Source organism: Paroedura picta, chromosome 7 (genome assembly GCF_049243985.1).
Source record: "Paroedura picta isolate Pp20150507F chromosome 7, Ppicta_v3.0, whole genome shotgun sequence".
NCBI lineage: Eukaryota > Metazoa > Chordata > Lepidosauria > Squamata > Gekkonidae > Paroedura > Paroedura picta.
Genome location: NC_135375.1, coordinates 5,196,138 through 5,222,766, shown reverse-complemented (window position 1 = coordinate 5,222,766; position 26,629 = coordinate 5,196,138). Strand labels below are relative to the sequence as shown.

The following is a 26,629-nucleotide window of genomic DNA, read 5'->3' as shown; positions in this document are numbered from 1 at the left end:
CCCTCCTCTGCCTCTGCTGGGTCACACGCAGGACCAGGTGCATTCACACACACCCCCCCCCCAGGAAGCCAGCTCAGGGCCGAAGGGAAACACGAGCCCTGGATCAAAAGCAAAGCCATTAGCTGGTCTGCAGAGCTGGCACCGGAGCAGGTCTCCAGGGTCTCCTGAGCCCCAGCTGCTGGAGGTGCCGGGGGGGGGGGGGCTGAACAGGGGGCCGTCCTCAAGCAAAACAAGGGATCTCAGGCAGTTCCACAGCCTCCCTCCCAAACGGACGAGGGGCCCTTGGGAAGGTTAGCTCCCTCTCATGTGCAACAGCCCTGGGGAGCCACCTTCACCCCTGGCTGGCTAGAAAGGTGTGCGGGACTCTGAAGCTGCCAAACTCCTCAATGGACCAGCAGAGGGCAGAAACAGAGATGTGATTTTAAGAAACAGCCACGGACTTTTCTTCCCGCAAACAGGCGAGGCTGCCACCAAAGCAGCCATTCCAACAAGGTCTCTGTAGAAGCAAAGTCTCCATAGAAGCAGTGAGAGACCCCTGTTCTTCCACCTGCGCCCCCCCCCCACTGCTGGGGCTTGCTGCCTCCGCCTCCGCTGTTCAAACACCTCAAACACCTGCAGCCCAGCCGGCCCCTCACATGGCCACGGAACCAGCATATTGTTTGGGGCACTCCCATGTGCCAGCCATGCCTTTCCCTGGGGGTGCTCTCTCCCAGAGCGGTCCACAGGCCTCGCTTGGGCCTCGCTTGGGCCATGGGTCTCTGGGACGGCTAACCAGGGCGAGTGTGGAGGGAGTGGCCACTCCCTGCAACCTGGAGGCCACATGAGACTGTTTTACGTCTTCAGAGGGCCTTTAGTAGCACTTTGGGCAGGTCTGGCTGCACTTTTAACTAGCGCATGAGTTTTCTCTGGTGGCTGGACGGTTGTGTTGTTTGTGCACAATGCGAGATATAATATTTGTAAAGTGGGTATTTTCGTGTTCTGGAAGGGATGTCTCTAACTGGCTGTTGGATAAAGAAGAGGACAGAGAGCTCTGGGTTCAAATGGGATCCGAGCGAGCGGAAGGGCCCTGGTGTTTTCATGGCTCCTGTCAAGAGCCCTGCAAGGTGGCCCAGAAGACTGTCTTTGGCAGGCAAACAATCGGCCTGCTGAGGACTGGGGGTGAATTCCCCCTTTCTACAAGCCACGGATACAAAGAACGGCTGAGGGGAAAAGTGGAACTGGGTGAGAGGAGACGGCCTGCTTGAGCACTGTAGGCCTGATGGCCAAAGGGAGGAGTCAGAGTACGTAATTAAAGGGGATAAGTCATAAATCAGAACAGCAATAGTAAGTTGCTGTAGAGCTATATTATGGAAGGGGGGAAACAACCATCAAACAATATTTATCAAACAAGTGTCCAGAACAGAAGTGAAAAGAAAATATAAGGAGTTAGAAACGCCTCATGTGAGGCTGGAGCCCATGACGAGTGAAGACTGTGGCATACTGGAAACTCGGGGGTTAAAAAAACGTGACACAAAGGAAGGCTGGGAGGTGGGCTGCCACGTCTGTGGCGTGCTAAAAGGCCAAGATGGAGACACCACTGCGCTTCTGCCTTCCGGTTTACAAGACCGGCCGACCCAGAGATTTGGAAGCGTCCTTCGCGGACTCCCCACGTGCGCCGCTCAGGCCTTGGAGCAGAGCAGAGCCCCTCAGCGGCTGAGCAGGGACGTGGCCTCCCAGTCCCTGATTGATTGATTGATTGATTGATTGATTGATTGATTGATTGATTGATTGATTGATTGATTGATTGATTGATCACAGCCCCCCCCCAGGGCAGGCGGGGAGGAGCGCTGCACTCCATGCCCTCCATGAGTAGACAGATGGCCTCCAGCTCCGCCCTCCGGGCATCTCAGCCAATCCTGGCCCACAGGGGGAGGAGGCGTCAGCCAATGAGAGGCCATGGAACCTGGGGGGGGGGCAGGGATGGCGGGAGAGTGGAGGGAAGCTCAGAGAGGGATCTGGGCAGGACAGAGCAAGGGGGTGGGGGGGCGGGGGGGCCCCAGGGGATCCCTCGTGAGGCAGTAAAAGGCGTGCATCATAACCACAGGAACAGCAGCTCAAAGGGCTCCGGGGCCGCCGGTGAGGCGGAATGGAGGGGGGATCCCGGGATCCCCGAGGGAAACCGCTGGCAGGGGGCTTGGGAGGGGGCTGGGGGAAATATCCCCAGAGACCTCCTTCCAAGGAGCCGAGACTCTTGGGCACAAGGAAGAGTTTCAGCAGGAACCACCCTTCCCTCCCCCCCCCCCGTCAGTTCGCTAAGGCCGTGGGTGGGTGAAACTGGAGCTGTTTTGAAGCAGGGTGCTGCCACCCCTTGCCTTAAAGACCTCCTCACGGCTTGTTATGTCCCTCTCCTGACCTTCCCAACCACTGGGCCCTGGGCCCTTCTAAAGAGGAGACAAAGAGGCCCCTGTTATTGGGTGCCATGAAGGGAAAGGGTTGGTTTGAACCGCCCAGATGGGGCGGCCTCAGGTTCCCATTCTCCCCTCCCAGGCGTCCTCCGCCATAGCAGCCTGTCATCTGGCACAGGGATTGGCTGACATTGTGTCACTGAGGACTCACAACAAGCCACAGCCCCACTAAAACCAACTCAGCTGCTGCTCCTGGAAGGCGTGAGGGGCTGGGGGGGGGCTGAAGGGAAAGCCCCTGTCTCTCACACTGGATTGCCAGACTGGTGAGACCCTGAAGGCCCTCGGGAAACAGAGAAGAGTCCACCTCTTCTCCCGGACGGGGGCCACATCGCCCTGTTGTGCTAGGAGAGAATGTGGCCATTTCTCCATTATTTGCCTCCCTTCCTCTCAATTGCTCACCCTTCTGGGGATTCCTCACAGGAAGGGCCCCAACTTATATCACCTCTAAGCCTGCTAACTGCATGGTAAAACATTTCTCATCATACTTTGATGAATCTAGAAAATAAACAGGCCAAGAGTTTGATGCCAGCTTCCTTGTAGAGGAACAAAGAGGCTGGAGCACAAAGGATGCTCCCCCAAAGCAGAGCTTGGCAACTACTCTAGGGATGCATTTCTTTGGAGCACTGCAGCAGCTGCCCCTTATCAGTAAGTGCTCTCATTGTCAAGCTCCCGAGCCTCACTGCTCTCGGGCTCAGCACCCGGCCAGAACAGACCGGCGTTTCACAAGGAACCTTTCTCCGCCCTGCCATGTACCTGAATGCAGCTCCTCAGCAGAGGAAGTCCAGCTGGCCTCCTGGGCCAGGTCCTTTAAGAGCTTCCGACGCATTTGCCGCTTTTCCCTCAGGACATTTTTGAAGTTGTTGATGCATTTGTTCAGGTAGATGGTCTCAGCACACACTTTCTCGAGGCTCATAGGTCGGTACCCATTTGGCTGCTGAGGGTCAGAACTGGAGGCTTCTTGGGTTCCCTCAGATGAAAGTGGCTGACCAGCAACACTCTCAGAATCCAGAATGTCCACTGGATCAGCATCTGGCGCCTCCTCGAGGGGCAGTGGAACAGCAGGAAGGGAACTCTGCACAGAAACCATGCTCTCACTGTGCACAGCCATGTCTGTCTGGCTCTCAAAAGAATGACTCAGGGGGATCTCCACAACATTCTCTAGACTACCATGCATGCTTGAGCTACAGAGTGCTGGGGCCAGCTCAGGGGCCATAGGGAAGCTCTTGTCACCTTCGAGGAGGACTTCAGGGTCACCAGTCTCCAACTTGTGGAACACCACCTGCAGAGCAGACCTGAATTGATTCAATGCTTTCCCTAGTTTGTTGGTATAGAACCTCATGTCTACAAGATCAATGTTATCCCGAGAATGTTCAAGGAAGTATTGTGAGTTCTCTAAGACATCCCTGAATACCTGATCAGTCGGATCCTGCTCATTCAGATCTATCTGGACCATGTCTTTGAGGGCTTCGCTGCTACCAACCAATTTATGCACAGTACCATCATAGCCTGGAGTTATCACCGTTACTGGTGTCTCCTCCACAAAGTTCACTTGGTCAGGACTGAGGAACTCCAGGGCAGTAACGTCGCAGTCTGTTTCACTCCCCCCTGGAGTCTGTCCTCCAGCTCTATCCCCTTCTAAAGTGGAAGGGCTATTCTCTGCAACATTATCAGCCTCTGGGACAGATCCACACGTCTGGCTCACAAGATCCAAGCATGCTGGAGATGGCCACGGATTCTGTTCATGTGTTTTAGGCTCAGGATCGTCTTTTGGCTTGGGGGATGCATCAAGGACATGGGTAGGAGGAAGGCTACTTTGCTTCAAAGTTGGTTCACTGCTGCTAATCATTTGCACAACCCTTCCCACTTTTTCTTCAAGTTCTGCAATCAAGTTACTCTTCTTAGCTAGGGTGGATGAAGGGAGACAACGACCATCCCCCATGCACTGAACGGCTTGGCTTGCTCTGCCATCCTGAATCTGGCAGGAGTTCCTTGGGAGGTGACGGTTTCTCTCAGTTCCTACCAGTTCTCCTTGAAGGCTCAAAGTCCTAACGTTATTTTGGCTCTGGTCAGAGGATGACAAAGGGTGCAACTGTGCTCCAAGACTCCCCTGTTCTTTCTGAGGGTTTTGCTCACCATCGGCAACCACAGTGACTCCTGCACTTTGTAGGAGAATCGATTTCTGGAGAATAAAGTCTCTCTGCTCAGCATTCATGAGTCTCACAACTGCAGGGCGTGGGCTTAACGCTTTGCTTGTAGCTGTGCTGGCTCTGGTAGCAGCCTTGATATAGTCACTGGACTGAATGCCATTGAAACAGTGGTATTCAGACAAGAAGCTGCAGACCAGCTCCTTGGTGTTCTCATCTTCTTGCTCAGGGATGCCATAAAAATACAGGACTGGCTCTCTCCTGGATGCCCCGGCCTTCGGCCCTGGCGAGGCTTTGCCGCTGGGGCCACAGTTGCTCTGCAGGCCTTCAATCTCGCTCAGCACAGCATCCACACAACTGGAGACTTCGTCAACGGAGCCCTTGATCAGGGTGAGGTGCTGCTGGAGCTCGGCAATCTCCGTCTGGATGCGGCTGATCCCTTGCAGCTCTTTCACGATGTACTCAATTACATCAGCAGAGCGGTCTTTTGGCCTAGGGCCGCAGGAGGTGTGCACTGCAGCCTTGCCGGGGCGGCCAAGCCCCCCTCTCTCATCAGCAGCCCCCCTCCAGCCTGGGTGGCAGCTCAGAGCAGCGATGTCTTGCCCCTGGGTGCTCCTGCTTTGACCACCTCCCTCTGGAGCGGACACCCTCCCTGGCTCAAGTGGGTTCTGCTGGCCTGGTGAGCTGGACGCTGGGTTAAACCCCTCCCAATTCAGGTCCACAGAATTCATCTCACAGTCACTTGCCACCCGGACCCCACTGCTTCTCTCCCGGCTGACGGATTTCCCCTTGATACCACAGACAAATCCAGCAGTTTCTGTTTCCAGCGGGGAAAGCCTGTGATGGTGGCCTTGGCTCAGGGAGAGCTCACTGGCCGGGCCCTGGAGGAGCCTCTTCATCTTCTCCTCCAGGAGAACCTCCACTCTTGGCCTCTGGGGCAGCTGCCTGGCTAGCAGCTTCACAACAGAGTTCCCCAGCAGAACTGCAGCTTCATCGCCTGGGCGTTGGATCCCTGGGCAGGCGTGCATAATCAGCAGCCCCCCGACACTCTCGCCTCATGGCCCAAAGCAGCGAGGTCTGCATTCCTCTCTGCCTGGCCAGCCGCTGTCCAAAGAGGAGACAGAGATGCTTGTATTCTAGTCAGCCAAGGAGAAAAAGAAAGCAGATAAGCAGAGTTAGTGGCCTGGTGAGCAGCAAAATGGCAGCCATGCAGGAGAACTAATCTGCTCTTTGTTGTTCGATTTCAGCTGTTTAACCGAACGCTATGCTGGAGGTGAGGCGGTCTCGGCACTCTGGAAATATCCCCTTGCTTCCTCCAACATCCCCTCCCCCCCTCAAACCCCTTCTTCCCACACCAGGGATTCTTTCTCAGTCTTTCTCGCTACGGAGACGGGAAAGTCGCCCGTGATGAGCTCTAAGCAATGGAAGCCTCTCAGATGCTCACAGTGGCCTGGCGTGCAAAACACTGGCTAAAGGCCAAGGAAAGATCTCCTCGGCCTAAAACCAACAGCTTTGTTCCGTTTCGTGTGGTCAGTCAGGCACAGTCCTCTTTGGCTTTGAAGGACGGTCTTGGAAGAGGGCACAAGGTTCTCATGCCAGCATGCAGCAGGTGACCTCTCTGGCATAAAAAGGCCAACTACGTCTCACGGCTGTAAGAGAGGCCAGGCTAGACTTGCCCCCTGGGTTATCTTCTATGGGCAAAGGACTATGGCATTATCCTTGCATGGAAGGCACCACAAGAGCACCACGCAGAGGAGCATAGGGCATAACCGTTTTAACTAAAATACACATAATGTTGCAGAAAACAGCTCTTGCCGTAGCCCCATCTCCAGAACACCTGTCTTCCTTTGGGAAAGGGCCCTGACCATTCCTAGGTGCTGGTGACCCATCCAAAGCAGCATAATAAGTAAAGATAAAGAAGCTGGTGAGTGTGACGAGAGCTACACACTCCCAACAGAATTCCTGTGCTCAGTGGTTCTGTACGAGCACCCAGAAACCATGCCCAGCCCTTCAAGAATACGCCAGGAGATTCCTCAAGAAGAGCCACAGAGGGGTCCTGATTAGGCTTGTGCGATTCGGCCGCTCTGGCGGCTGTTCCCTCCGGGCGCAGCCAGCGCTGTGCCTCGCCGTGGGGGGAGAGCGGTGCTGGCAGCGGCATGACAGCGGGTGCAACCACGCCGGTGCGGAAATTAGTTTTAAATTGCTATGTGGGCCCTGCTCCCACCCGTAGGTCACTAGTTACTCAACCCTGATCTAAAGAGAAAGCAAATACATTTATCCCTCTCTTCTGCAGACTCATGTAAGATCGTTCCTCCTGGCCTCCATCTCTGTATGTTTTTGATGTGGAAACACATCTACTGGCGTGCTCCCTGAAACAGAAATGACTACCCCAAGGAGCGTGACAGTAGATGCGGGGCAGGGGCTGAGGTGGCAACGGCAGAGGACCACACAGGGCTGAGCACCAAGGCTGGCCAGCTACCACCACGCCTGTTCGACCTCCACCTGCACTCCTGGCAGCAGGGCCAGGGGCGGAAGACGGGCAGGAAGTGGAGGCAGCGCAGCAAGTGGGGCTCTGCACTGGGGCTGGCCTGCTGCCGCCACACCCATTCCTCCTGCAGCCGTGGCCATGGGCCCCAGTCTCCTCCTGGCTTCATGTCAGGACGAAGGAGCCAGGGGCAGGGGCCAGGCCAGGCGCAGAAGACGATGGTGGCAGCATTAGATTGTGGCAGATGATCCGTGTCCATATGATCTGTGGCAATCTGATTCTTGTGTGTGTGTTTTTTAATTATCGTAGTGGCCCCTGCAGTGGATTCCCTTGTGCCTCTAGACCCTTTTCAAAGCCAGTCCAGGGGTTCTAGTCTTCCCTTGGGGCCTCTCTTCAGGGCCAAGTATCCCTCCGCAGAGCACAATGGTGACACACTCTGCCACATTCAGAACAGACCGCCCTCAAGCAAACCAAAAAGGTGGAATTTAGCATCCCAGAGCAATTTCACAAGGTGCAAGCAGCATCTCGGTGTGAGTTCAGGTAGATTTCCCCACAATGCAAACATGCCCCCAGCCATTTCAGACTCCTCTGATCCATTTCTGAAGAAAAAACCTTTGAAAGGGCTTCCTGCTACTGGACTGCTGGTTCTGAGCCCCCCGCAGTTTCTGCTGCGCAGCTTTTTCCGTGAGTGGGCACAGTGGCCTACCAAATCGTGTTTCTTTTCAGGGCACAGCAATTACAGCAGGACTACTCCAGCCCTCCTGAGCGGGCGACAAATCATTTCCAGCACCCCCACACAAGAACCACCGCTAAGCAGAGGGGAGCAGAGGGGAGGGCTGGGGAGGGAGGCTGTGGCCAGAGACTGAATCAAGGGGCCCGGGGTCATCTAGCCCAACCCCCTGAAGAGTACCAGGGTGAGGCCAAAGTCAGAGCTGCTCCTTCCCAGATGAAGTCCCAGGCCTCAGGGCTGGCCCTTTTCTGGGGTGACCAAGGGGGACAGGCGCTGCTCCAAGCCCTGTGCTGCTAGTGAGACCACAGGGTGCTGAAGGAGGAGGCTTTCTGCCTTCATCATGCTGCCTGATGTCTGCACCAAAAGCTCTGCTGGGTTACTATTTTAAGACCAATATAACTTAACACATAAAAGCTGGGATATAGAAACTGCCGTGCTGAAGTTCCATAACACCAGTCCCCAGAGGCAGATATGATCAAGATCAGGCCTTGCAGAGTCACCAAAAGAAGCTACGGAGCTTTGGTGCAGCCACCAACACATCCTCTGAAGGAATGGCCACATGTACCCTCCATGATCCTTCAGGTCAACCCCCAGGAGGTCAGGAAACCTCATAGGCACTGCAATTCTCCACACGGCCACGTCCCTGCTTCCCCTGCTTCCCGGAGGTGTCAGAAACAAACTGGGTGACAAATGCTGCCATCAGCAACTCTGAGAGCATTTCCTGCTAAACAGCATCACACATCAAGTCTTCTGTAGCTGCTTTAAAGGCTCTGTTTAGTTTCTGCCACTCCCTCTATGCTCCTGCAAGTCAGCTTGAAGGCAAACTTCACCACGTCAAGTTATCGTGCTGCAGGCATGGTGAGCTTGCCCACTGTCTGTCCCCAGTATTGCTCTTCAGAGAGCAAAACCAGACTGGCACAATCGGTTTCCAGAGATCAGGCATGAAACATCACAAACATAAGAAAGTTTATTTACACAATTGAACAAATGCGTACAGTATGCTGAAGCTTTTGGGCCGAATGAGGGTACGAAGAAAAGGTGGAAACCGCTGGTCCCTTTCCCCTCAACACTCACTCCTTGCACATGAAGCTGCGGTAGTTCAGCATTGCCCTAGTTCTCGTGGCTGAGACTTCTCTGGATTTCTTTCCACCACATGGGCAAGACAAGGTCCCTAAGTCAGCGGTTCTCAACCGCCCTTACCTCGCGACCCCAAAGGCCAGCAGCGTGCGCACAGACGCACAGGCGCAAAACAGTCGGGCAGCGCGGGGGCGGCCACTGGAATGGCCCTGCCGCCGCCCTGCCGCCACCTGCTTCCGTCTCTTGGACGCAGCCTTCTAGCAGGGCTGGGTGGCAACCCGCTGTCTTCCTTGGCTACGGCCATTAACATATGAAAGCACCAAAGTACTCTGGACCCCGCGGGACGGCTCATCCCCCAGCTCCCCCGTTCCTGCCAACTCTTCCTTTGTGGCTGGGGCTCAACACACACAGAGGCTGCTGCTGTCCTCATTACTGAAATACTGAGGCGAATTCCCAGATGCAGGTAGTTTCGGGGGGTGACCATGCTGGTCCCCGGTAGAACAGCTAGATTTGAGTCCAGGAGCATCTCAGATAGACCAACACGTTTTGGGGGTAGGAGCCTGCAAGAGCCGACAAAGCCCTGCCTGGACCCTGCGTCCCACCGCACTCTCTCCAGCCTGGGCCAGAGAGCTTGTCCCCACATCTCCCTCCCTGGCCTGGCCTTGCCAGAATCAGCTTGGCATACAGAGCGCACCGCCAAGAGGTTAGGCTGGCCGATCACATGGGCTGCCATGAGACAGAAAGGGAGCCCACGATCGACCCAGATAGCCACGAAGAGCCGGCACGGGGTTCTCTGGGCCACGTTCCTCTTGGTCAGTCTCTCCCATCCTACGCTCCACACCAGTACCATGTGCCTCAAAGGCCCCAGAGTGCTTTCTTCCCTTTTCAAGTTTAAATACCCACTGACGGGATCTGAACTGGCAGAGACTTAAAAGGAAAGATCTTGTGGCTGCCGTGGAGAGCTCCAGGAGAATGTTGACTCATTGTGTAGCTGTGGAGAAAAAGGCAAGCTCCACGCTGGGAATCATTAGGAAGGGATGGGAAGTAGAATAGCCAGCATTGCAATGCCCAGGCTGTCGCTTCCGTAGGAACGCTGCGTGCAGCTCTGGTCGCTACATCTCCAGAAAAGAAAAGGAAAGGAAAAAACAATTGCAGGATAGGGCAGCTCAGATAGTTAAGGGTTTGGTGCTTGTTTCCTGGGATGAAAAGCTGAAGAGGCTGTGGCTTAATAGCTTATAAAAAAGACAACTGAAGATTTACAGAACTATGCATGGGATGAAGCCAGAAGCCGGGGGGGGGGGGAGGAGGAGGGGGGGAGCTTTCTCCCATGAAACTAGAATTCAGGGGCACCCATTTATGCTGATGAGCAAAAGAACCAGGACAGACGAAAGGAACTACTTCTTTACTCAAGGAGGAAATAGTAGAATTTGTGGCCAGTGGAGGTGCAGATGGATTTGAAAAGGATGAGAGAGAACTGTTTTGCAAGCACCATTCCTGTGTGCAGTTCTGGAGGCCTCACTTCAAGAAGGACGTAGATAAAATTGAAAGGGTACAGAGGAGAGCGACGAAGATGATCTGGGGCCAGGGGACCAAGCCCTATGAAGATAGGTTGAGGGACTTGGGAATGTTCAGCCTGGAGAAAAGGAGGTTGAGAGGGGACATGATAGCCCTCTTTAAGTATTTGAAAGGTTGTCACTTGGAGGAGGGTAGGATGCTGTTTCCATTGGCTGCAGAGGAAAGGACGCGCAGTAATGGGTTTAAACTTCAAGTACAACGATATAGGCTAGATATCAGGAAAACGTTTTCACAGTCAGAGTAGTTCAGCAGTGGAATAGGCTGCCTAAGGAGGTGGTGAGCTCCCCCTCACTGGCAGTCTTCAAGCAAAGGCTGGATACACACTTTTCTTGGATGCTTTAGGATGCTTTGGGCTGATCCTGCGTAGAGCAGGGGGTTGGACTAGATAGCCTGTATGGCCCCTCCCAACTCTATGATTCTATGATTCTATGATTCGCCATAGGCCTGGCCATCTTGGGCGCCTGCACAGCAAGGCTGCCCCCTGCCCTCCATCCCAGGGCTATCAGCTTCTCTCTGGGTCATAACTGCTGACATCCCCCATTTAAATAAATATCTTCCACTAGACAAGTGTGTACCCCTAGCAGCCTGCACGGGTGTTGTTGTTCAGAGCCTGCACCTGGCAAAAACAGGAGAATGCCTCTCCAGCTACCCTTTGGACCTGTCCCTCCGTTGTGATGGAGGCCTTGAAGGTCACCCCAAAGTTCCTGATGGAGCATGACCCTGGTCACTTTTCAACATGGACCTCTGAGAAACTCCCTTTTTACATAAACACTATAATGAGAAATCCAACAAGAGCGGCAGCTAAATGGTAACCCCATGTTCAGAAGCAGTTTACCCTGAGGGTACCAAATCCTGGGAAAGACCCATTACCTGCCCTGCCTGCAAGCTGCTCGGACGGAGAGAAAATTGCCTTCCTGCCGTCAAAGACAGAAAACCGGGCAGGCTCCACAGCCTGATCCCGCAAGGCAGTGGTTGAGTTCCCACTTTGCTTGGAAAGGCACGGCTACAACATGAGCCAAAAGAATGAGAAACTCACAGCTGATCACCCAGGCAAGGTTGCTATGGCAGCCCTTCACTACATGCGGGAGAGCACTGACACTTTCTGGGGATTTTTGCACAGCCCCTTTAATAGCCGCCAAGAACTAAACCGGCTTCCAACAATGCCTTGGGGAGGGGAGGGCAACTTCCCCAGCCAGACTGTCCTAGAATCCTACAGTGGGAAGGGGGCATGCAGGCCATCTAGTCCCACCCCCTGCTCAGTGCAGGATCAGCCTCCAGCATCCAGGAGAAGGATCTGTCCAGCCACTGCTTGAAGACCGCCAGTGAGGGGAAGATCCCCACCTCTTTAGGAAGTCCCTTCCACTGCTGAACTAGACTCAAAGAATCCTGGAGTGGGAAGGAGCCATGCAGGCCATCCAGTCCACCCCCTGCTCAGTGCAGGATCAGCCTCCAGCATCCAGGATAGGGATCTGTCCAGCCGCTGCTTGAAGGGGTCATGCAGGCCATCTAGTTCCACCCCGTTTGATGCCCCAGAATCTGGCCAGACACATCTCTAATTCTCAAGCAACCTGGATGCAGATGCTGCAGAGGACCCTTGAGGAGGGCTGAGTCCTTCCTCTCCCCCCCCCCCAAATCCATTGCACTAAGCCAGCCAGCTGACTGTTTCCATTAGAACTGAACTAACGTGGTATGTTAGTGAATACCCAGAGTTTCTCAGAGCGTCGGCAGGCCATGGGAGGCTGCGAACTGGATGAGGCTTCTCACTTAAGGAAGGATCATATTTTAGAGCTCAGGCAGCAGATGAATCACGCAGGGTCAACAGAGGACTGAACTGATGTCCCAGAAGAAAAGCATCGGGGGAAAGCGAGAGGGAGAGAAGGGTGGAAATAATGAGGGTTTTAGCATTCATGTCTCCCAGGAAGAACTGACTCTCAACCCAGGGCAGGATTCCACCACAGCACATTCGGCTTGGCTTTGCTCCTGAGCCAGTAAAATAAAACAAATTAATTAAATAATTCAAAAGTACCCATCCCAGCATCCTGCAAAAGGTGCCTTCTATGGAATCAGACCCTTGGCCCATCATGAGCAGTCTTTTCAACTCAGGCAGGCAGCAGCAGAGAAAGGTCCCTGGCATCACCTCCCGCCCGGCCCTTAGCCAGTGATCCAGCCAGGGCCACTGAGCCACGGCCCCTCCCCAGCAAGGCCATTCCGAATCCCCAGCAGAGCCACACCAACAGGGTGCAGCTCCAAGGGGACCCACTGGCTCTTCTCCACAACCGAGGACCACGGACTACTTCCACCCGCCCAAGAAACAGCAAGGCACCCAACAACTGCCCTTCTGCCCACACTCTGGACTCTCCCAAGGGCTGCCACGGCTGTTCTCCTAGAGCCAAAGCAATCCACCAGCCCCCTCTCTGGCAGCAGAATGAGACACAAGAGATGCCCTCGGCCCACAGAGGCTGACTGAGGAGGGGCTCTCTGGCGCCCCTCCTGGGAGGTCGTTACCCTTGCCCGGCCAGCGAGCAGAGGAAAGAATTAAACAGGATAATGATGGGAATTCCCACACACTGAATGGGTTTAAATTACCCACTGGAAACGTGCTGGCTGAATGCGAGGAATTAAAAAAACCACCAGCACCACCACAAAAAATCAGCCAGAGTAGTTCAGCAGTGGAATTGAACGGGATGAACACTTGTCAGGGATCCTTTAGGCCGATCCTCCCTTGAGCCGAGGGTTGGACTAGATGCCCTTCCCAGCCCTTTCCAGCTCTCTCATTCCCCAGGCACCTGGGGGCTCTGCACGCATGCAGCCCCTTGCTTTGGCCCTTAGCCAGTGTCACTACAGGCCCTCGTAATGCCACTCACACCTTGTGGCCCTTGCTCACTTGCTCTCCCCTCCTCCTCCTCCAGCAGGATCCCTTCTCCGGCCTCCCCAGAGCCCAGGGTCTGGATTCCAAAGGAGAAGCAGAACCGGACCTGACATTTAAAATGCCCACATTCAGGAGCCAGCGGCAGGAGCCTCCTCTTCTGCTGCCTGTAGTGAGAGTCACCGTTCTCCAAAGGGAAATGCCACAGGGGGAAAAGGCTGAATCAGAATCTGTCATGGACACTTGCAGGGCGACGCGAAGCCAGACTCTCTCTCTCCCTTCCCTTCCCTTCCCCTGCCTCTCGTGGTTATTATGAGGAGGAAAGAGATGAAGAAGGAAGCAGGGCTTCTTGGAGGAAGGGGGAGACGGAAATGCATAGACAGATGATTTGGCTGCACTGAGGAGGCACTAAGCATAGAGGACGGCTTCTCCGGCCCCTACAGGCATTCAATGACTTCACGCACCTCTAGGTTAGAAGCAACCAGTGTGAGTGGTCACTGCCTTTATCTTCGTCACTTCTGAAATGTCACAGTCCCCATTTTGCCCTCTCTCTCTCTCTCTCTCTCTCTCTCTCTCTCTCTCTCTCTCTCTGCATACCTTTTGCTAAGCGAGCACCTGTTTCATGCAGCTGACAAGGCAGATTTGAGCCCAGAGAAACTCCTACTTCAGGAGCTCCACTGGGCTGTGCAGCCCGCAAGAGCCCCAGGCTGGCCTGGTTCTGGTGAAAAGAAGGCACTCTGGAGATGTCGAGTGCTGGTGGCAGCTGACACCAAGAGAGTTTCTGGCACAGGCACCGGAAAGGGCTCGGAAGCATCCGCACCCAGGGCAGGGCAGGGCAGGGCAGGGCAGGGCAGGGCAGGGCAGGGCAGGGCAGGGCAGGGCAGGGCAGGGCAGGGCAGGGCAGGGCAGGGCAGGGCAGGGCAGGGCAGGGCAGGGCAGGGCAGGGCAGGGCAGGGCAGGGCAGGGCAGGGCAGGGCAGGGCAGGGCAGGGCAGGGCAGGGCAGGGCAGGGCAGGCGGCCCCAGGAACATCCGTGCTTGGAAATGCTTGGGATCTAAATGTCAGGCGGGGACCTGCCACTCACAAGTCCCTCACCCTGATTTGTGCACCCCTTCTGTCAGCCGAGCCACGTCCCCCTGCCCTCCCATCTTCTGGGAGGAGGGGCCGAGGCCGCCTGGGAAAGCGGGTGACCTGTTGAAGCACGGCTGGCTGGCTGGCTGCCTCGTTCCTGGGAGTGCTGCTGCCTCAGCATGGAAGGGAACGGTCTGCCGTCCATCGAGGTGAGCCAGAAGCACTTTACGCGTCAGCCGGTTCCCTTCAGAAAGGGAGCTACACACAAGTGCAAGGACTGAAGGATGGCAGACCATAGTAATCTGTGAGCCCAAGAGCGACTAATAGCAGCCCCAAAGGAGTGACCCCCTGGCACAGGTGCTAGCATGCTGGATTCGAAGTCTGTGCTTCTGAGCAGTCCGTGGAAGAGAAGAGAGGCTGTTCACAACCTGGGGGGGGGGGCTGCTTGGGACAGGCTGCCGGGACAGTCTCAAAGAGCCCGTGGGGGAGGGGGCTGGACTTCACTGCTGGGGGTGGGGGGGCTGCCAAGAGTAACAAGGAAGAACACACGCCTTGTTCACCTCTTCCCAGGAAACATTCCCCAGGGACCCCAAGCAGTCCAGCGAGAGGAGAGAGAAGCCAAACCTGGCCCTGCTGCCTGCTCTGCCCCAGCCCAACCTCCTCCCCCCCCTTGGCCCCTCTGGCCATTCTTTCTTCCCGGCCAGTCCAGAGAGGGGGGCAAAGGGGCAGGGCATCAGGCAACTCCCACGCCCTTCTGGATGGGCACAGCCCAGCAGGGGAATTTTGCCCAAGTGGCAAAGAGCTGGAAAGTGGCAAAGTGCCCGCCCCTACTCTGAGTGTCCTGACCCCAGGCCTCGGACAGAAGCAGCAGCCAGTAGCAGAAGCACGCAGCCGTTTTCTGGCTTGCTCGGTTGGCAAAGTCGCTTAAAGAAGCACACCGGGACACCCCCCAAGCCACTTGCCCGTGAAGGGAGACGAGCACAGGATGGGAAATTCCCCCAACAGGACCCCTGAGATGCTAAATTCCAGCAGGTGCCTCCGGCAAACGTACCTGCGAGCGTTCAAGGAAGCCCCGTCCTCCCCCACACGCCCGCATCGTCCCGACCTCCCGGGAACAGCCAGACTTCGGCACCCGGCTTGAGACTGGAACTTACCTTACAGCCTTAAATCAAAAAGGGAAAACGTCAAGGCTCAAACTGAAAAGGAAGTTGGGGGGATCGAAAAAGAGCCAGAGAATCTAGCGGCTCCCTTGCACAGCAGGAAGGCCCGATCCGCGGGACCAAAAGCTGCCCCACCCCGCGAGGAAGCCGCTTCCAGGGTCTTCCAACCACAGAGGAGCCCCAGCGGAGGTCATGGCTGAAAACGCAGAGCTGTCCAGAAATCCAGGAGGAAAAGCGAAATGGAGGCAGGCGAGAACTGAGCGATCAAATCCTGGAGCTGCTGCTTACAACGCATCCCTCGAGCGAGAGGAGGACTCCGCCGGCCTCTGCGGCCTCCATCCCTTCTCCAGGCTCAACTCCCTCCCTCCCTCCGGCATTCCACTTGGGGAGCAGAGAAAGCCCCTCTGACTTCTGCTCCTCCTTCCACTGGCTACGGATCACTGCTGCTGCTGCTGCTGCTGCTGCCGCCGGCGGAAGCCCACTCCTCGCTCTCCCCCTCCGACCCCGCCCTCCCAGGCCGGAAACAATTCTTTCAATTTGCGACCCGTCCAGGGACCGCTCCCCCACCCACCCACCCACCCACCCCAATAATAGGTGGAGTGAGGCTGACAAAAAGCAACACGCTGCTTGGAGGAGAAGAGAGGAGAGCAGACGGCGCTGCACGGCGGAGCTGGCTCTGGCTGATTCGCCCAGGGAGAGCAGAGCATCTCTGGCAGCAGCAGCAGCAGCAGCAGCCTCCTCAGCAGCCCACTCCCACCACACGCCTCCAAGAGGGGAGGAGAGGGGAGGCCGGGTGCAGGGGCCAATTACGATGGCATAACTGCAAAACAAAACGGTCCTCCCCGTTTCCACCCAGATCCTTCCATCACCTGCTTTCCACCCACTGGGTCATTAGCTGCCAAGATGTCACTCCAGCAGAACTCGAAGGCAGAATTTGTGTTTTGGGTAGTGCATGGAGACACCTCGAGAACAAACCCCCAATGACACAAACATGACAGCTAACCAGAAGCTTGGGGGTGAGACCCTGAAAGCTAGGATGCATCTGATCCTGCACACACAGAAACCTGGCCCAGCCCAATGAGCCTGGCAGAGGGACTGGAGAGCTACTGGCTTTATCTGTATTTATTATTTATTGACAGGTTCAAAAGGCAAAACAATATGAAGCCCCTCAGGTCAGGTGTCCAGTATGCTTCTGGGGATGAGCAGACGGCTAGTACGAGTAGCGCCAGAATGAATGCAGCGACTGGGCCAAAGCCAAAAGTTGTGGAGGGAACCGGAGGTGAAAAGACAATCTGACTTTTATTCCATAGGAACCTGGAATGTCAGATCCATGAATCAAGGCAAGCTGGACATGGTCAAACAAGAGATGACAAGACTGAACATCGACATTTTACGAATCAGTAAACTAAAATGGACAGGAATTTAATTCAGATGACCATCAGGTATACTACTGTGGACAAGAATCTCACAGAAGAAATGGAGTAAGTAGCCTTCATAATCAATAAGAGAGTGGGAAAAGCAGTCTTAGGATACAATCCCCAAAATGACAGAATTATCTCAGTTCGAATCCAAGGCAAACCATTCAACATCACAAGGTCTATGCCCCAACCACTGCTGCTGAAGAGGATGAAGTTGACCAGTTCTATGAAGCCCTACAACACCTTCTAGAAGCAACGCCAAAAAATGATGTGCTTATCATCATGGGGGATTGGAATGCTAAAGTAGGAAGCCAAAAGATAACCGGGATAACAGGCAAGTTTGGCCTTGGAGTACAAAATGAAGCAGGGCACAGGCTGGTAGAATTTTGTCAAGAGAATACAATGGTCATAGCAAACACTCTTTTCCAACAACCCGAGACGACTCTACACATGGACAATATCAGACGGTCAACACAGAAATCCGATTGACTATTTGCTCTGCAGCCAAAGTTGGTGAAGTTCTATACAGTCAGTAAAAACAAGACCAGGTTCAGATCATCAGCTTCTTGTTGGAAAATTTAGGCTTAAATTGAAGAAAGTAGGGAAAAGCAGTAGGCCACTCAGGTATGAACTAAATCATATCCCTGACGAATATACAGTAGAGGTGACAATAGATTTAAGGAATTAGATCTGATAGACAGAGTGCCTGAAGAACTATGGACAACACTGTATGAGAGGTAGCAACTAAAACCATCCCAAAGAAAAGAAATGCAAGAAAGCAAAATGGCTGTCTGAGGAAGCTTTACAAATCGCTGAGAAGGGAAGTGAAAGGCAAGGGAGAAAGAGAAAGATACACCCAATTGAATGCAGAATTCCAGAGAAAAGCTAGAAGAGATAAGAATGCCTTCTTAAATGAGTAGTGCAAACAGAAGAAAACAACAGAATGGGGAGGACTAGAGATCTCTTCAAAAAGAATTGGAGATACGAAGAGAACATTTAATGCAAAGATGAGTATGATAAAGGACCAAAATGGTAGGGAGCTCACAGAAGCAGAAGAGATTTTAAAAAGGTGGCAAATTTATACAGAAGAACTATACAAGAGCAAGCTTAACATCCCTGATAACCACGAGGGGGTAGTCACTGACCTGGAGCCAGACATCCTGGAATGTGAAGTTAGATGTGCCTTAGGAAGTCTGAGCAACAATAAAGCTAGTGGAGGTGATAAAATTCCAGTTGAACTATTCAAAATCTTAAAAGATGATGCAGTAAAAGCGCTACACTCAGTATGCCAGCAAATTTGGCAAACTCAACAGTGGCTACAGGATTGAAAAGGTCAGTTTACATTCCAATCCCAAAGAAGGGCAATGCCAAAGAATGTTCAAACTACCGCACCATTGCACTCATTTCTCATGCTAGCAAAGTTATGCTCAAAATCCTACAAGATAGGCTCCAGAAATATGTGGATCGAGAAGTTCCAGAAGTACAGGCAGGATTTCGAAGAGGCAGAGGAACTAGAGATCAAATTGTCAACATACGCTGGATCATAGAGAAAGCTAGGGAGTTCCAGAAAAACATCTGCTTCATTGACTATGCTAAAGCCTTTGATGGTGTGGAGCACAACAAATTGTGGCAAGTTCTTAAAGAGATGGGAATGCCAGACCATCTTAACTGTCTCTTGAGAAATTTCTATGCAGGTCAAGAAGCAACAGTGAGAACTGAACATGGAATCACTGATTGGTTCAAAATTGAGAAAGGAGTTCGGCAAGGCTGTATACTGTCGCCTCGCCTATTTAACTTGTATGCAGAGCACATCATGAGAAAGGCGGGGTTAGAGGAGTCACAAATTGGGATCAAGATTGCAGGGAGAAATATCAACAACCTCAGATATGCAGATGATACCACTCTAATGGCAGAAAGTGAAGAGGAACTAAAGAGCCTGTTGATGCGGGTGAAGGAGGAGAGTCAAAAGTTGGCTTGAAACTCTTGCTCAAGAAATCAAAATGGCTATCTGAGGAAGCTTTACAAATAGCTAAAGAAAGAAGGGAAGTGAAATGCAAAGGAGAAAGAAAAAGATATACCCAACTGAATGCAGAATTCCAGAGAAATGCTAGAAGAGATAAGAATGCCTTCTTAACTGAACAGTGCAAACAAATAGAAGAAAACAATAGAATGGGGAGGACCAGAGATCTTTTCAAGAAAATTGGAGATATGAAGAGAACGTTTCATGCAAAGATGGGTATGATAAGGGACCAAGATGGTAGGGACCTCACAGAAGCAGAAGAGATTAAAAAAAGGTGGCAAAATTATACAGAACAACTATACAAGAGCGAGCTTAACATCCCTGATAACCACAATGGGGTAGTTACTGACCTGGAGCCAGACATCCTGGAATGTCAAGTCAAATGGGCCTTAGGAAGTCTGAGCAACAATAAAGCTAGCGGTGGTGTTCAAAGAATGTTCAAACTACCGCACTATTGCACTCATTTCTCATGCTAGCAAAGTTATGCTCAAAATCCTACAAGCTAGGCTCCAGCAATATGTGGACCGAGAACTTCCAGAAGTACAGGCAGGATTTCGAAGTGGCAGAGGAACTAGAGATCAAATTGCCAACATACGCTGGATCATGGAGAAAGCTAGGGAGTTCCAGAAGAACATCTACTTCTGCTTCCTTGACTATGCTAAAGCCTTTGATTGTATGGAGCACAACAAATTGTGGCAAGTTCTTAAAGAGATGGGAATACCAGAGCATCTTATTTGTCTCTTGAGAAATTTCTATGCAGGTCAAGAAGCAACAATGAGAACTGAACATGGAATCACTGATTGGTTCAAAATTGAGAAAGGAGTTTGGCAAGGCTGTATTCTGTCGCCTTGCCTATTTAACTTGTATGCGGAGCACATTATGAGAAAGGCGGGATTAGAGGAGTCACAAATTGGGATCAAGATTACAGGGAGAAATATCAACACCCTCAGATATGCAGATGATATCACTCTAATGGCAGAAAACGAAGAGGAACTAAAGAGCCTGTTGATGCGGGTGAAGGAGGAGAGTCAAAAGTTGGCTTGAAACTCAACATTAAGAAAACGAAGATCATGGCATCCGGCCCTCTCAATTCCTGGCAAATAGATGGAGGTAGTGACAGATTTTATTTTCCTGGGCTCCAAGATCACTGCAGATGGGGAGTGCAGCAAAGAAATTAAAAGACACATGCTCCTGGGGAGGAAAGCTATGGCAAATCTAGACAGCATCCTAAAAAGCAGAGACATCACCCTGCCAACAAAAGTGCGTTTAGTCAAGGCTATGGTATTCCCAGTTGCAATGTATGGCTGTGAAAGTTGGACCATAAGGAAGGCCGAGCGTCAAAGAATTGAGACTTAGTCCCTTGGACTGCAAGGCGAACAAACCGGTCAGTCCTAGAGGAGATCAGCCCTTCCTGCTCCATAGAAGGCCAGATCCTGAAGATGAAACTCAAATACTTTGGCCACCTCATGAGAAGGAAGGACTCCCTGGAGAAGAGCCTAATGCTGGGAGCGATCGAGGGCAAAAGAAGAAGGGGACGACAGAGAATGAAGTGGCTGGATGGAGTCACTGAAGTAGTAGGAGCAAACTTAAATGGACTCCGGGGAATGGTAGAGGACAGGAAGGCCTGGAGGATCATTGTCCAGGGGGGTCGCGATGGGTCGGACACGACTTCGCACCTAACAACAACAACAACAACAATTATTTATTGTAAACCACCCCAAGCCTGCTGGCAGGGACGAACGGTTCCAGTATTTGGGGGCAGATGGCAGAAGCAGCCTCCACCATACCCCACCCCTTGAGCAGACTTTTTTCTCCCCTGAAAGGCCCTCTTCTGCCCTCCCTCCAGCTCCAGGTTACGGCCTTTCAGATGGGGCCTCCAGGACTGCGAGGATGCCCATTTGGATACTGCTGCACGCCAAACTGCCTGTCCTGGTTCCAACATCTATTTTCCAAGCCATCAAGGAATCCTCTGCAGTTTAGGATTCGCTCACACGACCTACGTACCGACACCAAACTTCCCTTGCCCCACTGAGTGCCCACGCCCCCAATCGGGAGGGACTCTCTCCGAGCCCTTCACAGCCCTGCTCAGGTTCCCATTAACGTGAATGGCCAGACCACTGCAGGAGTCCAGGGCGGGCTCCAGCGCCCCTGCCTTTCCACCGGGGCCAAGCAGGGGGCGGCTTTCATCCCGGACAAGACCGGTGGAATCCACAACGGCGCCAGCTTTCTACTTCCTGCCCTTTTAGCAGGACCCAGAGCTTGAACGCACGAAGCTGCATCCTCCTGAGTCCGTCAAGGTCAGCCTTGCCTGCTCTGACTGGCAGCATCTCCAGGGGGCCTCAGGTGGGGAGGTCTCTCACATCACCGGCTACCTAGTCTTTTGAGATGGAGCCCGGGGCCCTCGGCATGCAAAGCAGCAACCCGTGGCACCTCCCATGGCGACCAAATGTATCCAGCAGTCTGTGGTGGGGGATCTGGGGGAAGGCTTTTTGGAAGTCCACGCAGACAACGTCTGGATGTCGCCATGAACACAAGTTTGTTCAACATCGGTAAGCCAGGACCCCCGTCTGCAAAGCCGGGTTGATTCCTTCTCACTACGCCGTGCACGGATGCCACTCCCTTAACAGCTCAGTGTCCACCAATTTCCCAGGACAACCTAACAGGTCAATCAGGTTTTCGTATCCCAGATCCTTCCTGGACCCCCTTAAAAGAGCTGGCTCCCCCTTTCCCCACGGAGCCTCCTCTTGGCTGCGCCCCCCTCCCCTCAGACCGAAGGGGGGAATCTCTGCCTGGGCCAGGGAGGGGCAGGCTGTGTTCTGCTGCAGGCTCAGCTCTCCAGTTGATCCACCCACGGGTTTCGGAAAGAACCGCTTACTGGACCATTTTATCCGTAGTTCAGGGCTTGGGAAGTTGGAACGAAGGGGGGAGATAGCGAGGCTTTTTGAAATAGAGAATAAAATACACCCCGTCGACATCAAAGCATGTGGCCTACATTGCTGAGCACATACTTTATCATCATCAGTTTTAATAATTCCCTAGTGATTCAGGCTACATTAAGACTTATCAAGCCATTTTTTTTTTAAAAACCTCCAAACCCCAGAGCGCAAAATATTTAAACTTTTAAGTAGAAGTTCATTATCCCAGAAGGGGCAACCAATTGAAACAACAGAAATGACATATAACGCATGGTCCTCCCATCTCTTTCTCCACTTGAAATAAATTTTAGCTTGATACCTTTCCTCCTTAGCCTCTAGATTGAGCCCTGAGGCCAGAACTGACGGCACTGAGGAACTGTTAGCAGAGCCATCGGGAGACCCCCCCCCCCGCTTTTTTTAGAGTGACTTTGCCCCAACTGGCAGTCTTTTAAGACACGGCTGGACAGATCTTTCTCCGAAATGCTGGAGGCTGATCCTGCCTTGAACAGGGGGTGGCCCCTTCCCACTCTAGGATTCTAGTTCAGGAGTCTAGTTCAGCTGTGGAATGGGCTTCCTCAGGAGGTGGGGAGCTCCCCCTCACTGGTGGTCTTCAAGCAGCAGCTGGACAGATCCTTCTCCTGGGTGCTTGAGGCTGATCCTGCACTGAGCAGGGGGTGGGACTAGATGGCCCATATGGCCCCTTCCAGTTCTATATATTCTATGATTTAGACACAGCATTTTCAGCTGTTGGCAACTGTGGGTTGTTGTTGTTGTTAGGTGCAAAGTCATGTCCGACCCATCTCGACCCCACGGACAATGATTCTCCCGGCCTTTTTGGACACCCTGGGAGTAAGGGTAGCATGACTACATGGAGAACTGGGAAAGCTGCAGAATTTCTGTGACTGCCTCTGAGCCGTCCGGATGGAACCGTGAAGGACTCGCCAGGCCATTCCTGCAGATGCTGTAGTTGGAGGACTGTGATAACCAGAGACATCTGTGTGAAGAGTCAAGAAGGATCGGAACAAAGGGACTTGTCCAAAGACGGGACAGTGTTTTGGTGGTGCTTTTTTAATGCGGAAACTTATGTTGTCTGAAGGTGGCTGCAAACCGTGGTGTGGGAGGATGATGGGAACATGCAAACCACCCCTCGTCCCCTGGCAGAGAAGCCCCAGAGCCAGTCTTCCACCGCACAGCGGCAGTGTCCTGCTGTGCCTGCAAACTGCCCGGCTGAAGGCCAGCCCACCCTGCAAGGTCAAGGCTCCCAAGAACACCATGTAAGCTGCAGATCCTGTTCCAGGGGAACAGACCCCTCCCCCAATGCCCTGGAGAGACGGAACACGGCCCACCGTCCATGAAGAGAGGGGGGCTGGCCTCTGCTGGCCAGAAGACCCGAAGCATCACAGGTCCACGCTGGCCTGCAAAGGATCCCGTCTTCAGGGGGCAGCTCCCGTCCTCTGTGGCGAGGGTCCTTCAGGACAGGGGGTGGGGGGGGTGGGGGGGGGTCTCCATCCTTTCATGCCTCCTGCTGGGCTTGGCTTTGCTCCTCTCCATATCAGACAAGCTCATCAGCGGTTCTGCTGCCGTTGCCAATGAGGGGCTTTTGATGAGTAATGAAAAGATGTTATTTAAAAAACTGTGTGTACACTGGAAGCTGCCCCGAGAACCGAATGGCCAACAGAGCAGAATAACGCAGAACCAGCCTGGTGTGAAGGACAGGCAGGAGAGCTTTCCCATGTAGGATGATGCAGGTTTCCTTCCTTCTCTCCTGGGCTAAGTGGGACACATTTCCCTCTTGAGCTCAGCATTTTCCTTCTCCTGCCTTATCTCACGTTGCTCACCAGAAGGGAACTGCTAGATGTTACATTTTTGCTCAGCAAAGGAGCCATTTCATCTGCAATGGCATCCACACGAACAGATATCGAGACTGTGGAAATGCCTCCTGACTTTTTAAGAGCAAAATCAAGCCATCCCGTTGGTACTTCATCTATATGCCTTCTACCCCCCCCCCCCCCGGGGCCCTCTCTGGTTTACCGGCTTGGAGTGCTGTTGTAGTAAAGATCATTAGACAAGAAGGCATGTCAGAGTACTGGAACTGAATGCTATATAAGACTGAAGTCTTGAGGAAAGGACGGATGTATCCAAAGAAGTGGAATGAAACTGGTTCATATCTGGTGTACGGGTCAATCCTGCACAGTACTAGGGAGAGGACAGGCAGAGAGGAAGGCGTAGAGGCCCTCTGAGGAAGATGACGGCACCTGAGGAGGAGAGGCATCCTTAAACTCTGCGTACTGAAGCCCAGAGGACACCACCAAGAAGGGCGTGCATCCCCATCGGGAAGGGTCTGCCCAAGCTACAGCTGGCACTCAGAGCTCCTTGCCGCTGCTGCGTGCAGAAGGCCAATCTGCTGGGCTGAGGAAGAGGCCGGCCGCAGGATGGAGGCTGCCTGCAGTTTGGGGACTCTGCAGCAACTGGAGGAGAAGAGTGCTGGTGCTTCTCCCACTCGTTTTAACAGGGTGGGTACAGAAGCACAGAATCGTAGAGTTGGAAGGGATATTCAGGGTCATCCAGTCCACCCCCTGCAGGATGCAGGACAATCACTACTAGAAGTCATGAGCAAACATCCTACCCTGCACCTGCAGAAAGAGGCTTCCGGATGGAGCAAAATCAAACTTAGGTGGCTTTATTTATTTCTTCCAGAACCCCTCGGAGCATCCTGTGCTTTGTACACGATCTCTCCAGGCGCATGGAGCTGCAGGTATTTCCTCTAGCCTAAATGCAATACCTGGTCTATTTGTGTGGGTTTCCTGGTCTCTACTGGCAGCACCATTGTTTTTTTAGTGGAAAAACACCCATGGGGATTTATTCACAGTACCCAGTCTAGGAACCCATAAGCTGCTAATGGCTGAACCCTGAAATCTGCCTCACACTGAGTCGGCTGAGGTCAGCACTGCCTGAGCTGACTGGCAGCAGCTCCTCTGACCTCACGGGAGCTGGAGGAGGCTGGGGCAAGAGAAGGGCCCACCGGGGAGCCACACCTCCCCCCCCCAGTCTCCCAGCTGAGGGGTCCAGATGCTGACCCTGGCCATCCTAATCCCAGCAGATCCTCACAGTAGGTCCCCTGAATTGGGGAGTTACACATCATCCATTAAAAAAACAAAACACCATAAGGCCATAACAGATGAATGTTGTTTATAAGACCAGACAACTGCTAAAAATGAACAGAAAAGAATGTGATATGAAAACCTAACCAGCACCACCTTCCTCCAGACGGACAGCTGCAGCTGACAGAGCGCTGTCCTGCCCTCGAGGTGCTGGTTTGGGGGTGGGGGGTGGGATTGTGCCAGGAGTCAGGCTCAGCTCCCTGCAGGACAACATGGCAGCAGGGGGGGGGCGAGGCGAGGCTCGGAGGAGGTCCCCTGGCAGTCCTCTGCTCAGCACCACCCTGCAGGATCCACTGGTGCCCTGGGGAGCAGGAGGTGCCTGGCATTGCACACAGATCAAGCACTCCTGCAAGGGCTGTGTCTCAGGCCATCAAGGCGAAGCCACCAGAACTGACCGTGGGGGCGGGGGACTGATCCCAGGGTCAAAGACCACCCCTGTCCCTATTGATTGATCCAGGACGCCTGCAAGAGGCAGAGCTACAAGTCGTCTTGAGTTCCCTAAGGGGCAAAAGTGGCTAACAAATGTCTTCACTCCATAAATAAGCTCCAGGCAGAGTTGGTTCTTATATGCCACTTTTCTCTACCTGAAGGAGTCTCAAAGCGGCTTACAGTCGCCTTCCCTTTCCAATCCCCACAACAGACACCCTGTGAGGTGGGTGAGGCTGAGAGATCTCTGAGATTCCTGCTCGGTCATCTCAGTTTTCTCAGCGCTGTGGCAAGCCCAAGGTCACCCAGCTGGCTGCATGTGGGGGAGCAGGGAATCAAACCCGACTTGCCAAATTAGAAGTCTGCACTCCCAACCACTACACCAACCTGGTTCTGAACTGGAAATCAGAGCTGGAAATCCACTTCCTGCACACCATGTGCCTCTGAAGCCTCCCTTTGCAAGAACCAGATCCGCAATACAGAAAAAGCACGGCTGGAGCCAACTGGAGAGATCAAGGGGGCTGAGAGAGCCCTGAGACGACCCCTCGGCCAGAGCCCCTCTATCCTCTGTCCCCTGGCTGGGCCTCCAGTGACACAAGCCCCCTTGGGCACGAGCAGCATTGGCTCAACGTTTGGTCACTGGCCAGCCCCCAGACCACGTCCAGCGCTGCCACGCTCTTCCCAAGAGATGCCACCTCCATGCTGGTCCAGGGGGAGAAAGGAGGCTGATGCCGCCAGGTGAGGAACGGCCCCCTTCCCATGCACCCTTCCCCCCCCCCACTGTAGCTGGAAGTGTTTCCTGCTCCCCAGAAGGCTTCATCCAGCTCATTGTGGGGCAGGAAAAGGGGGGGGGGGAGACGGTGAGCAAGAAAGGGCGAGATATTTCAAAGCCTGTTCGAAGACTTTTCCAAAATGGAGGCAGACGCTGCAGGCATAATTTGATTCCGTGGTGCTGCTGACGGGCGAAAATCAGATTTCAAGATGCTTGAGGGGGAAAAGGAGCACCAACATGGCCCCTCTGCCCTGGGAAACAGAAGAGCCGCCTCTTCTGAGGACTCTTCCCTCGAGCATCAAGACACAGCAAGGCCGGTGCTGCAAACAACCCACACTCACCCCGTCTGGGGGGTCATTTCAGATG

The 26,629-nt window shown here is 53.5% G+C and overlaps 1 protein-coding gene across 11 annotated transcripts in view; it reads right to left on the bottom strand.

Annotated features, from left to right (window-relative positions):
* UNC13B (unc-13 homolog B) overlaps positions 1–26,629 on the bottom strand; it is a 148,883-nt gene that overhangs the window by 70,117 nt on the left and 52,137 nt on the right. The window contains exons 1-2 of one of the 11 annotated variants that reach the window (XM_077346629.1): positions 15,546–15,969; positions 3,198–5,724 (exon numbers count right to left, since the gene is read on the bottom strand). The exons of 6 other annotated variants lie outside the window; for them this stretch is intronic. In XM_077346629.1, coding sequence (XP_077202744.1) covers positions 3,198–5,616 — 2,419 coding nt within the window. In that variant the 5' untranslated portion in view covers positions 5,617–5,724; positions 15,546–15,969. Of the gene's footprint in view, positions 1–3,197; positions 5,725–15,545; positions 15,970–26,629 lie in introns of those variants that run through there. 4 more of the 11 variants (XM_077346626.1, XM_077346627.1, XM_077346628.1 and 1 more) reach the window with 4 other exon arrangements.